At 55.6% G+C, this 13840-nt stretch overlaps 1 protein-coding gene across 3 annotated transcripts in view; it reads right to left on the reverse strand.

Moving 5' to 3' along the window:
• Positions 1 to 13840, reverse strand: part of PPIL2 (peptidylprolyl isomerase like 2) — a 32521-nt gene that overhangs the window by 5418 nt on the left and 13263 nt on the right. For all 3 annotated transcript variants that reach the window (XM_030815887.1, XM_030815886.1, XM_030815885.1), the window contains exons 7-16: positions 12543 to 12634; positions 11405 to 11494; positions 10622 to 10697; positions 8929 to 9089; positions 7278 to 7353; positions 6841 to 6947; positions 6111 to 6200; positions 5739 to 5772; positions 4998 to 5115; positions 530 to 586 (exon numbers count right to left, since the gene is read on the reverse strand). In XM_030815887.1, the coding sequence (XP_030671747.1) occupies positions 530 to 586; positions 4998 to 5115; positions 5739 to 5772; positions 6111 to 6200; positions 6841 to 6947; positions 7278 to 7353; positions 8929 to 9089; positions 10622 to 10697; positions 11405 to 11494; positions 12543 to 12634 (901 nt within the window). The remainder of the gene's footprint in view (positions 1 to 529; positions 587 to 4997; positions 5116 to 5738; positions 5773 to 6110; positions 6201 to 6840; positions 6948 to 7277; positions 7354 to 8928; positions 9090 to 10621; positions 10698 to 11404; positions 11495 to 12542; positions 12635 to 13840) is intronic.

Genomic DNA, 13840 nt, shown 5'->3' on the forward strand with positions numbered 1-13840 from the left:
CAGGGAGTGGCAAGGGCGGGGTCGGCTGACCACGGCCCTGGGCATATCCAGCTGGGTTTTTTTCTGTTTCTTTTTTGGTTCCCCCCACCCACAGGAAAAATAGGAGTCACAAAACGTGGCTTGTGCTCTCCCTGCTGGTTTGGTAAATAGAGTTCCACTTGGCCAGAACCACATCACCTGCGTCCACCCTGTTTCGTGCTGCTTCCACACAGCTGGGTGGGTGTCAGAGACCACGCATCCCACAATGCTGGAAAGACCCCTGGACTAGAGGGTGAAGGGAGCTGGGCGTGGCCAGGCCACGCAGGGGCGAGTTTCCTCCTCTCCTGAGCCCAGTGGGTCTACAGAGCCAGACTTCCCTGGTACATGGAGCACCCTCCATCACAGCTCTGCATAGCCTCAACCCCCAGCAGTGACGGCCAGGATGGCACATGACTCAGGTCCGCGAAAAAGGCAGTGAGGAGGCCTCAGGTGGGGAAGGAACCCACCTAGCCCACTGACCCCCCAGGCTTCACACAGCCACTTCCCTTACCGTCCAAAGATGGTGTGCTTCTTGTCCAGGTAGGCACAGGAGCGAAACGTGATGAAGCTGGGGAGGAGGGCTGGATGGTCAGGGAGAGCATGGCACCTTCTGCACCTGGCCTGCCTAAGAGCACACCAGGAGCTGCCCACCCTCTACAGCCGGCTCTGGGAACCTGCAGCTTCCGCGGATGCATGTGTGCACGTGGCTCCCTGCTGCTGCCCACCAGGGCAGGTCATTAGCCCCCAAGGCTGCCCAGGGGACCCCGGACCTCCAGCTGTCCCCAGGTCTTCCTGCTGCCCCAGCTGCTGCCCACTGTCTGTCAGGTGGTCCCTGTGCCCAAAACCAGGTTGGCCATGCGGCTCTGTGGGAGGTGGCTGGGATGAGGGGACACCTGGAAAACCAGAGCCAGCCCCGTGCCATCAAGGGACCTGTCGAAAGACTGAGGAGAAAGGAGGCAACAAAGCCAGAACAGGAATCAAGGGATTAAGAAACGTGGGTAACATAAATAAACATGGACCAAGAAAATGCTCAGGTCGTCCAGGCACAGTGGCTCACGCCTGTAATCCCAGCACTTTGGGAGGCCAAGGTGGGTAATCACTTGAGGCCAGGAGTTGGAGACCAGCCTGGCCAACATGGTGAAACCCTGTCCCTATTAAAAATACAAAAATTAGCTGGGCGTGGTGGCACGTGCCTGTAGTCCCAGCTACTTAGGAGGGATTTTAATAGATGTCCTTCTTAACCTTAGACCAGAAGTAAAATATCTAACTTCCAAACCAGGAGAAAAGAGAAGCAAATGAAAAGAAATATAAAAAAGGGTAACTAGAAAGCAACAAGATCATAGAACACAATAGACCACCTGAAGAATTAAGTCCACATTTAAGATTGTCAGGCTTGGCCAGGCACAGTGGCTCACACCTGTAATCCCAGCACTTTGGGAGGCCAAGGTGGGAGGATCACAAGGTCAGGAGATCGAGACCATCCTGGCTAACATGGTGAAACCCCGTCTCTACTAAAAATACAAAAAATTAGCCGGGCGTGTGGCGGGCGCCTGTAGTCCCAGCTACTCGGGAGGATGAGGCAGGAGAATGGCATGAACCTGGGAGGTGGAGCTTGCAGTGAGCCGAGATCGCACCACTGCACTCCAGCCTGGGGGACAGAGCAAGACTCCATCTCGAAGAAAAAAAAAAAAAAAAAAACACTGTCAGGATGAAGGAGAACACGACAGACCCCAGCTGTGAGCCTTCAAAAAGCCCTCAGAGGGCAGAGCCAGAGAGGCTGAAAAGAAAACGCTGGAAGACACCAGGTGGGTCCTGGCGCCGGCGGCACGGAGCACTCCCCAGGGTGGTGCAGGCAGGCACAGCCCACAACCCGGCTGGTGAGACGCAGGACTTAACCTCCACTGCATCGAACACGCACCCCCCAGCCACGCAGGGACACGCTCCCGAGCCCACCAAGTCTGAACACACCCGAGGCCACCAGACAAGTGTCCACAGATGTGACATCTGCAATGGTGCAGACCTGAGCTCTGGCCTGCAAGCGGTTCTCTCTCTCGCCGATTTCTAACACAGTGAAGGAAACTAGAAGCAGAATTAAACTCAGATAAGAGGAAAGTAAAAGAACCATCCCGAGGCAACCTCCTAGAAAATCTTTTTTTTTTTTTTTAGACAGAGTCTCGCTCTGTCACCCAAGCTGGAGGGCTGGAGTACAGTGGCACGATCTCGGCTCAGTGCAAGCTCTTCCTCCTGGGTTCACGCCATTCTCCTGCCTCAGCCCCCCCGAGTAGCTGGGACTACAGGCGCCTGCCACCACGCCCGGCTAATTTTCTGTATTTTTAGTAGAGATGGGGTTTCACCGTGTTAGCCAGGATGGTCTCGATCTCCTGACCTCGTGATCCGCCTGCCTTGGCCTCCCAAAGTGCTGGGATTACAGGTGTGAGCCACCACGCTTGACCTCCTCCTGGAAAATCTTTAATTACAAGAATCACAAAAGGGAAAACAAAGCTGTAACAAATTAAAGTCTAATGATCTTTGAATACAGAAAAATAGGCAAACCTTTGGCAACGTTGTCCAAGAAAGCACAAAATACTACTAGAAATAAGAAGAGAAGGCCAAGCATGGTGGCTCATGCCCGTAATCTCAGCACTTTGGGAGGCTGAGGCGGGTGGATCACCTGAGGTCAGGAGTTGGAGACCAGCCTGGCCAACGTGGTGAAACCCTGTCTCTACTAAAAATACAAAAAATTAGCCTGGCGTGGTGGTGGGCGTCTGTAATCCCAGGAGAACCACTTGAACCTGGGAGGCAGAGGTTGCAGTGAGCCGAGATCCCGCCATTGCACTCCAGCCTGGGCGACAAGAGTGAAACTCCATCTCAAAAAAAAACGAGAAGGTGGCAACTGATCTGTCAGCAGTTTCACAGGCTGGTTAAGCCAAAGAGAAATAAAAAATATAAAATGATTCCCTGCCCTGGCCCCTGTCAAACAACAAAAACAAACCATGCACCTAACCTACTTGAAAATAACCAACAGTCCTAGGCAATCCTCGGCTGAGAAGAAATTGAAAGGGAAGCTACCAATAATCAGCAAGCAGTGAAGAGGGAAAGTGCACCCTCAAAATGACAGACGCGGCTATCAGAAGCAGACATGGATTAAAGTGAAGAAGGAGGAAAAGCATCATGAAGAAGCAAAGACAGAAACTGAAAACGATTACACAGGAAGTGAAAACAGACAAACCCTTCAAAGACCACTAAGGGACTGAGGAATGCAAAGTGTGATTAGGAATGAGAAAAAAAAAAAAGTCAGCACAGCGAGGCCAAGAGAATACCAGCCTTCATGGAAACAAGTGCGCGTTAACCCTGAAATGAAAGCCCCAAGGAAGTGGCACGGATGGCTGCCAGCTGCCTTTGCCCAGCTGTTACCCACAGCTGACTCCAGACAGGGTCTCACTGCTGCCCAGGATACAGTGCAGTGGCGCGATCCTAGCTCACTGCAGCTTTGACTTCCCAGGCTCAGATGATCCCCCCACCTCATCCTCCCAAGTAGCTGGGACTGCAGGCGTACGCCACCATGCCCCGCTAATTTTTTTTATTTTTTGTAGAGATCGGGTTTTGCCATGTTGCCCAGGCTGGTCTCGAATTCCTGGGCTCAGGCAATCCACCTACCTCAGCCTCCCGAAGTGCTGGGATTACAGGTGTGAGCCACCATGCCTGGCCACCCCTGTGATTTTAACCATTCCAGGCCACAAAGCCACAGCCAGCCCTGCTCGTAACATGCAGGGGCCACACCTGTCACAGCAAAACCTGCTGGAGCCAGTCCACACAACCGAGACCACGTGTGACAAGACAGTGAGCTGGCGGAAGGCCATGGCAAAGCCACGACAGGCCAGGGTTCACCCCAGAATGCCACGGAGACACCCGTCCACTCTGGCCTTGTAGTGGCCACATCCACAAATCCCGGGAGGACCAGAAAAAGCACAGAATCATCATAATAGATGCTAAGAAAGAAACCTCTAGAAAGTCAGCCACCCTCCTAAAAAACAGCCCAACAACAAATGTTCTGAGAAGGCAAAACAGCGATTTCTGTGGAGCACAGCAAGACGCCCACTTCCTCCTCCCCCATCAGGCCCACGGTGATGTGGCGGTGACGTGACTGATGTGCACACCAGGGAAGCAGAGAGCAGGCCAGCTTTTGGTGATAAGCGTGACTATCTAGAAAACCCAAAAACCTCTTAAAATTTTTTGAATTTTAAGAGAATTTGTTAAAGTGGCTAGATATAAAATGAACGGTAGTTTTTCTCTACATGAGCAATGATCCCTAAAAATTGGAAAAAAAAAAGTCCATTTACAAAAGTATCATAAACTATAAAAAATCCTTAAGAGGTTGCTTTATCCCGGAAGTCACAGGACCCATGTGAAGAAAATGATTGAAAGACTGAAACATAAAATCAGGCCACTGTCTGGGGATGGAAAGGGCAACTCTGTTCTTCCACAATACAGGCATCCGGCCCCTGTGCGCATGGCCCTGCTGGCCCCCCATCCCCTGCCGCCTGCCACCAGCCTGCACACTGCTCCCCACATGCACCAGGGCCAGACCTCCTGTGTCTCTCCAGGCGCCTCTCCCAGTCCAGCCTGTGCCCTGCACAACCCCTCCCACATGCTGCTCTAGCACGCTGACCTCCCCCAGCACTGCCTGGCCACAGGCACCCACACGAATGCCTGGTCCCTATCAAGAAGCCCTTCTGGACCTCCAGTAATTCATGACTTCTGGTCTCTCGAGGACACACCGGGTGCGGGCAGCTCTCCCTGCTGACTCACTCTGGGGAACCCCCTTTTGAACGCAGGTGCACGTGCTTGGCCTAGGTGTGCCGTACACTGTCTGGCTTTGATTCAGAACCAACACACCCTTCAGGGAGGGCCGAGAGGAAGAACCCGCAGGGAGTGCCGGCTCACCTCCCAGGCCACCCCAGCCAGCCTGGCTGACTCACAATTGAGATTTGTTGCTGTTGGGCCCCGAGTTGGCCATGCTGAGGATGCCACGGCCCGTGTGCGAGAGGTTGGGCCGGAACTCATCTTTGAAGGGCTTCCCCCAGTATGACTCCCCACCTGGAAGAGAAAGGCCCACAGGAGCAGGAAAGCCTGGGCCCCAGCCGAGGCAAAACCAGAAACCTCAGAGTCTCGAGAGGCATCGGGGCCTTGCTGAAACCAGCCTGGGGCAGGGGCACTTGACAGGGTGGCCCCCAGCCCCACGTCACCAACTCCTGGGTCCCTTGGAGCCCCCACGCCTCCAAACAGGCAGGCTGCTGCCCACTCACCCCAGCCCTGCCTGGGTCCTGCCCCAGGACAGGGACTAAAGAGTCAAGGCCACCATCATCATCACTCAAGCTATGGGAATACGGAGGTGGGGGGACCTGGACCCAAGCAGCTGCCAGGCTGAGGGGCTTGCAGAGGCTGCAGGAGGGAGGGCTGGCCTCGGTCTGAGGTGGACCCCAGGGGCCCAGGGAAGAGACCACACACTCCTGCCTCCTCTACCATGCAGGCCTCACAGCCACCTGGAAATGAGAAAACTGAGGGCCAGGCCTGAGGGGGCACAGCACTGATGGCTGCCAGTCGTTCCACCCTGGTTTAGCAGATTCCATGTCTGAGCTGTGCACAGCCCCTGCCCAGCTACCCCCTCATGCCCCACGGAGCAGCCAAGGTGCCCAGACGGGCCCAGCACCAGTACCTACCCGTGCCTGTGCCTGTGGGGTCGCCCCCTTGGATCTGTGAAAACAAGCCAGTGAGCAAGTCACACTCTGAGACCCGAGGCCCACCACCTGCCTGACTGAAGGAGACCCCTCCTGCCAGATGGCTCCACACAGGGGCTGGGCTCTTGGTGATAATGAGGGGCCCTCCCAGCCACCTCCCTTTGTGAACCCAGTTCTGGATAGATTGGGGCATCGAGGGTCAGCCTGTGGGTTCCCCAACAGGGGATCACCGACTGGACTCATCCTGGCCACCATGGGATGGGCCAGGGCCCTGGGACGGGGCAGGGACAAGCCCACCCAGCCCCCGATGTCCCACTAAGTTCATCTGTGCAGCCAGTGACTCTCGTCACTCACCACAAAGTTCCGGATGGATCTGTGGAAGATGGTGCCATCGTAATAATGCTTCTTGCAAAGCCTGATGAAGTTTTCGCAGGTTTTTGGTGTCTGCAACATAGCCCCAATACTTGCATGAGGCAGAGAGCTGCCAAAGGCAGCTCACCACCGCCACAGGAGGCTTTTTTTTTTTTTTTTTTTTGAGGTGGAGTCTTGCTGTTGCCCAGGCTGGAGTGCTGTGGCACGATCTTGGCTCATTGCAACCTCCGCCTCCTAGGTTCAAGACATTCTCCTGCCTCAGCCTCCTGAGTAGCCAGGACTACAGGCATGCGCCACCACGCCTGGCTAATTTTTGTAGTTTTAGTAGAGACGGGGTTTCCCCATGTTGGCGAGGCTGGTCTTTAACATGTAGCAGAGTCAGCTGCCCGGCCACACTGGGCAAGGATGGACCCACAACACCAGGCAACAGGACCCGTGCAGTCACGTGGCCCAGAGTACAGTGCATGGGAGAAGTGTGGGCAGAGCAGCAGGTACGGCCTGGCCCCTTCTCTGAGACACTGGCACCTGTGCGCAGTGTCTGCCAACACGGCCCCCTAGAAAGACACAGGGCACTGCTGCGGGTCCCACCTAGTGACAGGCTGAATTTCCTACAACAAGCACATACCAGTGGCAGCCCTATATTTAAGACATGGCTGTCAAATGACCCAGAGATGACCTTGGGGCATGGGGAGGGGCCGGCCTCCACACCCACCAGGTCGCAGTGCAGCTCCAGGTTGAGGTCGCCCTTGTTGGTGTGCAGCCGCACGTAGCCCTTCTTCTTCACAAACTGGTAGCGCAGCACATCCTCGTCGATGGCAGCTACAAACGAGGTCCCAGCTCAGCCCCTGCCCTCACCCTGGGGCAGCCCCACCATGACAGGCAGCATCGGCCTCAGACACACAGGCAGGGACTAGGCTCCAGCTCTGGGGACAGCAGGGGAGCTGGAGGCCAAGGGTCTGCTTAGGCCACGCACAGGCTCACCCCAGCCTCATGCGGCTGGCAGGGGTTCAGCAGCTAAGGGGGAGGACTCGGGGCTCAGGTGACAGTGGGAGCCCCTGACAGACCAAGAAAGTGGGAGTCGGGGAGCACACCCACCCCCTGCCACTTTTGGGTCACGTGGCAGGTGGCTACAGAGGCAAAGGTGGCTACCTGCTTCATGTGTGGTCTCCGGGACCATCGCGGTGGAGGTGAAGGAAGCACTGACCTTCCCTGTGGAATAGTGGGCCTGCCAAGGAAACCAGGGTGGCACCTCAGCAGTGCCATGGGAGGCAGGTGGGTGGGGACGTGTCGCTTGCCTAGAAGCCAACCACACGCCACCCCTGCCCCCCAGGCCCTGCTTGGTGTCTCTCCTCCAGGAGGGCCTCCCCAACCAGCAGGAGGAAGAAGCCAAGGCTAGGCCGAGCCAGGGGCCCCTGGCCTCATCTGGGTCCCGACTCTTATGATATCAGGTGAAACCCTGGAGATAAAATACCACACAGGACTGGCCACCTCAGGGTTAGGAGTGTATGGCTGACTTCTCATTTATTTTTAATTTTTTTATGAGACAAGGTCTTGCTCTGTACCCAGGCTGGAGTGTGGTGGTGTGTGATCCTGGTGCACTGCAGCCTCCAACTCCTGGGCTCAAGTGACCCTCCCACCTCAGCCTCCTGAGTAGCTGGGACGACAGGCGCATGCCACCACATCTGGCTGATTTTTTGTAGAGATCAGGTCTCACTATGTTGTCCAACCTAGTCTTGAACTCCTGGCCTCAAGCAATCCTCCTGCCTCAGCATCCCAAAATGCTGGGATTACAGGTGTGAGCCACCACGCCTGGCCTCATTTCTTTTTAAAAGTTTCAAACTTTCTACACTAAACACATTACATATTTAATCAGGGGTCGGGGAAAAGCCCCAATAAATGTTATTTTTTATCATAGAGGAATACAAAGGGGTTTCTCCCATCAGAAGAAAATACAAGCCAGGCACAGTGGCTCACACCTGCAATTCCAGCACTTTTGGAGGCCAAGACAGGAGGATCTCACTTGAAGCCAAGAATTCAAGACCAGCTTAGACAACATAGCAAGATCCTGTTTCCAAAAAAAAAAAAAAAAAAAAAAAAAAAAAGGTAATATATCAAAGTGCTAAGGGCAGTGTGTTAGAGGGGGTGACACACTGGACAACAAGCTTTCTTTTTCAAATTTTCCAGAATTTGAATAATTCTTTAAGAAGGAGAACTTCAGAGCTACCTGCCCATGTCTCTGCACTCCCCCTAGCTCCAGATCCCCACGCTCTGCCTGAATAGGAGCAAGAAGCAAACACGACAGCCCCAGACAGGCAGCACTGTGCAGTCCCAGGCACGCCGTCCACCTCAGCACTGCAGCAGACCATGGAACGCCCCAACTCTCCCTGGCATGGGCTTTGGGCCCCAGTGCACATTGGGCCCTGCCCTCCCAACTACCACAGAACCACATGTGCCCACTCAACGTGCCTGCCCTGGCTACTGAGCTCAGGCTGGGACCACAGCACAAGGCAGACCTTCTGTGGCACAGGTCTCCCCTGCATGCCCTCACACACCCCTTGGTTCTTCAACGACCAGTGTGGACATCAGCCCCTCCCCTTCTGCCTTCTCAGATTCTATCTGCCTCAGGGCAGCCCTAGGGCTGTGCACTCAGAGCCATCAGGGGCACCACAGCTCTGGGAGATCCTGGCTGCCTTCCTGCCGTGTACCCCAGGCCCCCATGAGCCCCTTTCCCAGGACCACTCCAAGAGGCCATGAGATGGGCAGGGAGACGGGGCTTGGCCGAGTGCCCTCCACCACTCACAGCGTTCAGCTTGTCCACTTTCTTCTTCTCCGGGACCTTCATGGTGGCTGCCAGAATCTCATCCCCTTTGAACTCCTTGTAGAGCTCCTGCAGGGTCTCTCGGGTCTCGGCATTTGTATTTTTCAGATAATAAGACGGGTCCTGTTTGGCCTTCTCTTCATCTACAAAACAGTAGCATGGCCCTGAGCCGCCAAGCCCCCAGTAGCCTCCCCACACACATGTGCTGGGGACACAGATCTAGAATAGGCCAGGGCCATCCAGCCATGGCGTGGGCACCATGCCACTGCCAGCCACAGAATGCCACAGTGCCCCACTACAGGCCTGAAGGTCTCCCCAGGCAGTTCGCAAGGGTCTCAGGATGGACTTCAGGTTGATTTGTATATTTTATATTTATCTGTATATTCTAATCTTTTTAGAGTATACGCTTTGCTTTCTTTCTTTTTTTTTGGAGATGGAGTCTTGCTCTGTCGTCCAGGCTGCAGTGCAGTGGCGCCATCTTGGCTCACTGCAAGCTCTGCCTCCCGGGTTCACACCATTCTCCTGCCTCAGCCTCCTGAGTAGCTGGGACTACAGGCGCCCGCCACCACACCCAGCTAATTTTTTTTGTATTTTTAGTAAAGACGGGGTTTCACCATGTTAGCCAGGATGGTCTCGATCTCGTAACCTCGTGATCTACCTGCCTCGGCCTCCCAAAGTGCTGGGATTACAGGCATGAGCCACCGTGCCCAGCCTTTTTTTTTTTTTGAGACAGGGTCTAGCTCTGTCGCCCCAGCTAGAAAGCAGTTGCAAGATCTCAGCTCACTGTAGCCTCCACCTCCTGGGCTCAATCAATTCTCCTGCCTCAGCCCCCCAAGTAGCTGGGGCTAGAGGCGCGCCAACTACACCCAGCTAATTTTTCTATTTTTTGTAGAGACAGGGTATCCCCATGTTGCCCAGGCTGGTCTCGAACTCTTGAGCTCAAGCAATCTGCCTGCCTTGGCCTCCCAAAGTGCTGGGATTACGGGCGTAAGCCACCACACCCAGTTGCTTTGCTTCTGTAATTTTAAAGGTTATTTTTATTTAAAATAATAGAAGTGTTTGGGGGTCTTTCCAGATGCGAAATCACCCATTCTTGCCGACTCAGGAGGGTGCCTGCTGCCTACTGGGCCTTGGAGAGCAGCCTACTCTATGGAGAGGGGCTGGCATCCCTGTGCAGAGAACACAGACATGGCCCAGCCCCAACCCTGACCTCAGGCTCTCCTGACTCAAATCTCCCCCAGTTCACATGCCCAGCCTTCCTAAAACCCGTTCATACAATGTTCACAAAGTGCCCAGGCCACTGCTCTGCAGCACGAGGCCGAGTGACCTCTGAACATGAGTCCTGCTGGCTCCTCCAAGGCTGCAGGACAGCCACCAGAGGCCAGGAAAACAGGAGGACCCCGTCACCCCACCACCTGCCCACTGATAGCACCGGCCAGTCTCCAGGGAGCAGGGGAACCTGAGCAGGTGTCCTGGCAGGGCAGCAAGTCTATCCCGCCCATTGTTTCTGAGGCTGCAGTTGGCTCGGATTCTCTGAACGCTGGTTCAGAAAATGCAAGGCCTGTCTGGGCTGGGACCCCCTGACCTCCAGGAAAGGGGGGGCTTTACCCAGGGAACACTGTCCCAATTTCACCCAAAAGCCCCCTCGCCTAGCCCAGCCCCTAGGTGTACATACCTGGGTCTATTATTTTCATGTTATTCTTCACATGATAGAAGTTAGAGACATTGAACTTGTCCAAATTGGTGGGGTCCTGTGGCAAAAAGAGAATGCCTGGCACAGTGAACCCAGCCTGTGGCCAAATGGCAGCCACATGCAGCAAAGGACGGCCAGCTGTCAGAGGTGCGGAAGAGGCCAGGGCTACACTGAGGTTGGGGGAGTCAAGCAGGGCATGAGGGAGGAGGTGGTCTGCCCCAGGCAGGACAGCAAACAGGGGCAGGGACAGGGACGCAGCCTCGCTAGCTGCTGGCCGAGCTGTGACCTTCCTCCAGGCACATGGCTAACGAGCATTCGTCGCTGTTAGGGAGCTATCGGACCGGAACGTGGGCAGCCGTTGGCTGACCTCTGGTTAGAATGGGACAAGCCACAGAGGTGACTGACTCAGCAGGCCACGCTCCAGCCAGCACCTGCTTTTCTAAGTCAGTGTTTTTCATTAATTCACTTGGGGTTCTCTGACACCTGCAGGGAGCCCTGTGCCAGACACCGAGGCCCAGAGCTCATGCCAGCTCCTGCCCTCAAGGCGCTGAAGCAGAGCCAGGCCTGCAGAGTGGCCATTCAGATGCCTCAGGTGGCTATTCAGATGCCTCAGGTGGCTTTGAGGACAGATACGAGGGGCCCCGACATGGGGGTAGGGGATCGGGAAGGAGACGTAAGAGCTAGACTGAGGAGGCAACCCTGTAGAGGCCTGGGCTGGCTGCAGGTGCTGAAGGCAGCTGGGGCAGGCGGGCAGGGGACACTCACCTGGAGGGTGATGATGTCCTGCCGGGAGAAGGGCTCGTCAGTCAGCAGGTCCCGGAAGTTCTTGGCCTTGATATTTAGCTGTTCCACTGCCTATAGCCAGGAGGAAGTGGTTTTACGATGCCTGCCCCAAGCCTTGGCACAGGGGACTGCAAGCAGGGAGGCCTGGAGCTGGCCCCGACCATGGCACGATTTGAGAGGCGTGAGGAATGAGACAGACAGCAGTGTACACGCCACTGGCTGATAGCAGTGGCTCCCACAAAGGCAGAGCTGGCGGGGCCTCAGACGATAAGCCAGTTCACCCTCGCAGCAACCTTCCTGCAGGAAGCTCTTGTCTGCACACTGATCAGCAAAAAGACTCAGCGAGTCATCCACCCACTCGCTGCAGGCTTCGCCAAGCTCCTCCCATGCACAGGTATGGTGCCAGGCCCCCATGGGCAGAGGCTGTGGACACAAGATGCCTGTACTCCTGGGGTGCAGTCTAGCAGAGCCCTCACTCCACTAACGAGGACTGACCATGCCAGTTTGTGCAGGCTTCTGGCAAGAAGTGGCCCCCAAGGCCCCTGGAGCAGCGCTGGCCACCTACACCCCACAAACGTCCAGGTGAAGGATTGAAAACGGTGCAAAGGTCGGCTTTCCTGCCATGTGGGGCCTGCCGCGCCTCGTCCCTGAGAGGAGGACTCATGTGTGAACATGGCTGCCTCCTCTCTCCCTACACCCACTCCCTGCCAGAACTCCTCCAGGGAACAGCTCCATCCCGGGGGCAAGTGGCTCCATCCAGATCCAGGGCAAGCACTCCCCTCGCAGCCCTAGAGGCCTGTCCTCGGAACATGGGTGCCTTCCCAGCACCTGGGCTTTGCTGAAGACGCAGGAGGACCTCTTGGGGTTTAAGGGTCCCTGCTGGGCAACTAGGACTGCCTGGATTCCGAAGGATGCACCTCCCCCAACCCTTTTTTTGACCTGCCTGAAAATGGGGAGGCTGCACTACCAGAGCTTTGCTAGATGACCATGCCTGTGGCTGTGACTGTAAACCCCACAAGGACAGGCCGTACCCGTAGCACACAGCCCAGCCAGTGTATACTAGGAACACACAGCAGAGATCTCCCCGCCGCTGTCTCCAGGCCCCGGAGTGAGGACACACCTCATAGGCGTAGACGTTGCCGGTCGTCCTCACAGCCACGATGTGGGTGTTGTTGGTGAACACGGTAAACAGCACTGGGCAGTGGTACTTCCCTAGAGAGAAGGCACACACAGGGAGGCCAGTCACCTCTGCGGGCTGTGAACATCCCAATGAGGACTGCAGCGGGCCAGGGCAGGACAGAACTCAGCCAAAGTCAGCGATGGGAGGAGGTGGAACCCCATGTCAGCTGCCAGAGCAGGGAACCATGGGGACAGCTGCTCACCCCCTCAAGCCCTTCCACACCATTAGGAAACTCCTATTCATCCTGCAAGACCCAATTCCTGCATCATCTTCCTCGGATCCTCCAGCCCACCCCTGGGTGATCACCATGCTAGCCTCCTCCTCCTGCTGAAGTTGGCCCTCGGCAGGAAACAACCCATGCTCCAGTCCTGACAGCTCTACCTCCTCTCACCCACATCCCCCGCCAACCCCCTGGTCAGCTCTTCCTTCAGAACCGCCCATCCCCTTGCCTGCCTACTGTCTTTTTTTTTTTGAGACAGGGTCTCGCTCTGCCACCCAGGCTGGAGTGCAGTGGCGCAATCTCGGCTCACTGCAAGCTCCGCCTCCCGGGTTCACGCCATTCTCCTGCCTCAGCCTCCTGAGTAGCTGGGACTACAGGTGCCCACCACCATGCCCAGCTAATTTTTTGTATTTTTTTAGTAGAGACGGGGTTTCACCGTGTTAGCCAGGGTGGTCTCGATCTCCTGATCTCGTGATCCACCCGCCTCAGCCTCCCAAAGTGCTGGGATTACAGGAGTGAGCCACTGCACCCAGCCTTGTGGGGACTTTTTCTTAAAAAAAATCCTGATTTGAGGCCAAGTTAGAGCCTCAAATTAGTTAGAGCCTCAAGTTAGAGGTGGCTCACACCTCTAGTCCCAGTGCTTTGGGAGGCCAAGGTGGGAGGAGGGAGGATTGCTTGAGGTCAGGAGTTTGAGACCAGCCTGGGTGATAGGCTGAGACCCTGTTTTTTTGTTTTGTTTTGTTGTTTGAGACAGGGTCTAGCTCTATCACCCAGGCTGGAGTGCAGTGGCGCAATCACAGCTCACTGCAGTCTCGACCTCCCAAGCTCCAATAATCCTCCCACCTCAGCCTCCCAAGTAGCTGGGACTACAGGTGCGCTCAACCACACTGGCTAATTTTTAGGTTTCATTTTGTAGAGACAAGGTTTCATTATGTTGCCCAGGCTGGTCTTGAACTCCTGGGCTCAAGCAATCCTCCCACCTTGGCCTCCCAAAGTGCTGAGACTGCAGGCATAAACC

The sequence above is a fragment of the Nomascus leucogenys genome, chromosome 7b, assembly GCF_006542625.1.
Source record: "Nomascus leucogenys isolate Asia chromosome 7b, Asia_NLE_v1, whole genome shotgun sequence".
Taxonomy (NCBI): domain Eukaryota; kingdom Metazoa; phylum Chordata; class Mammalia; order Primates; family Hylobatidae; genus Nomascus; species Nomascus leucogenys.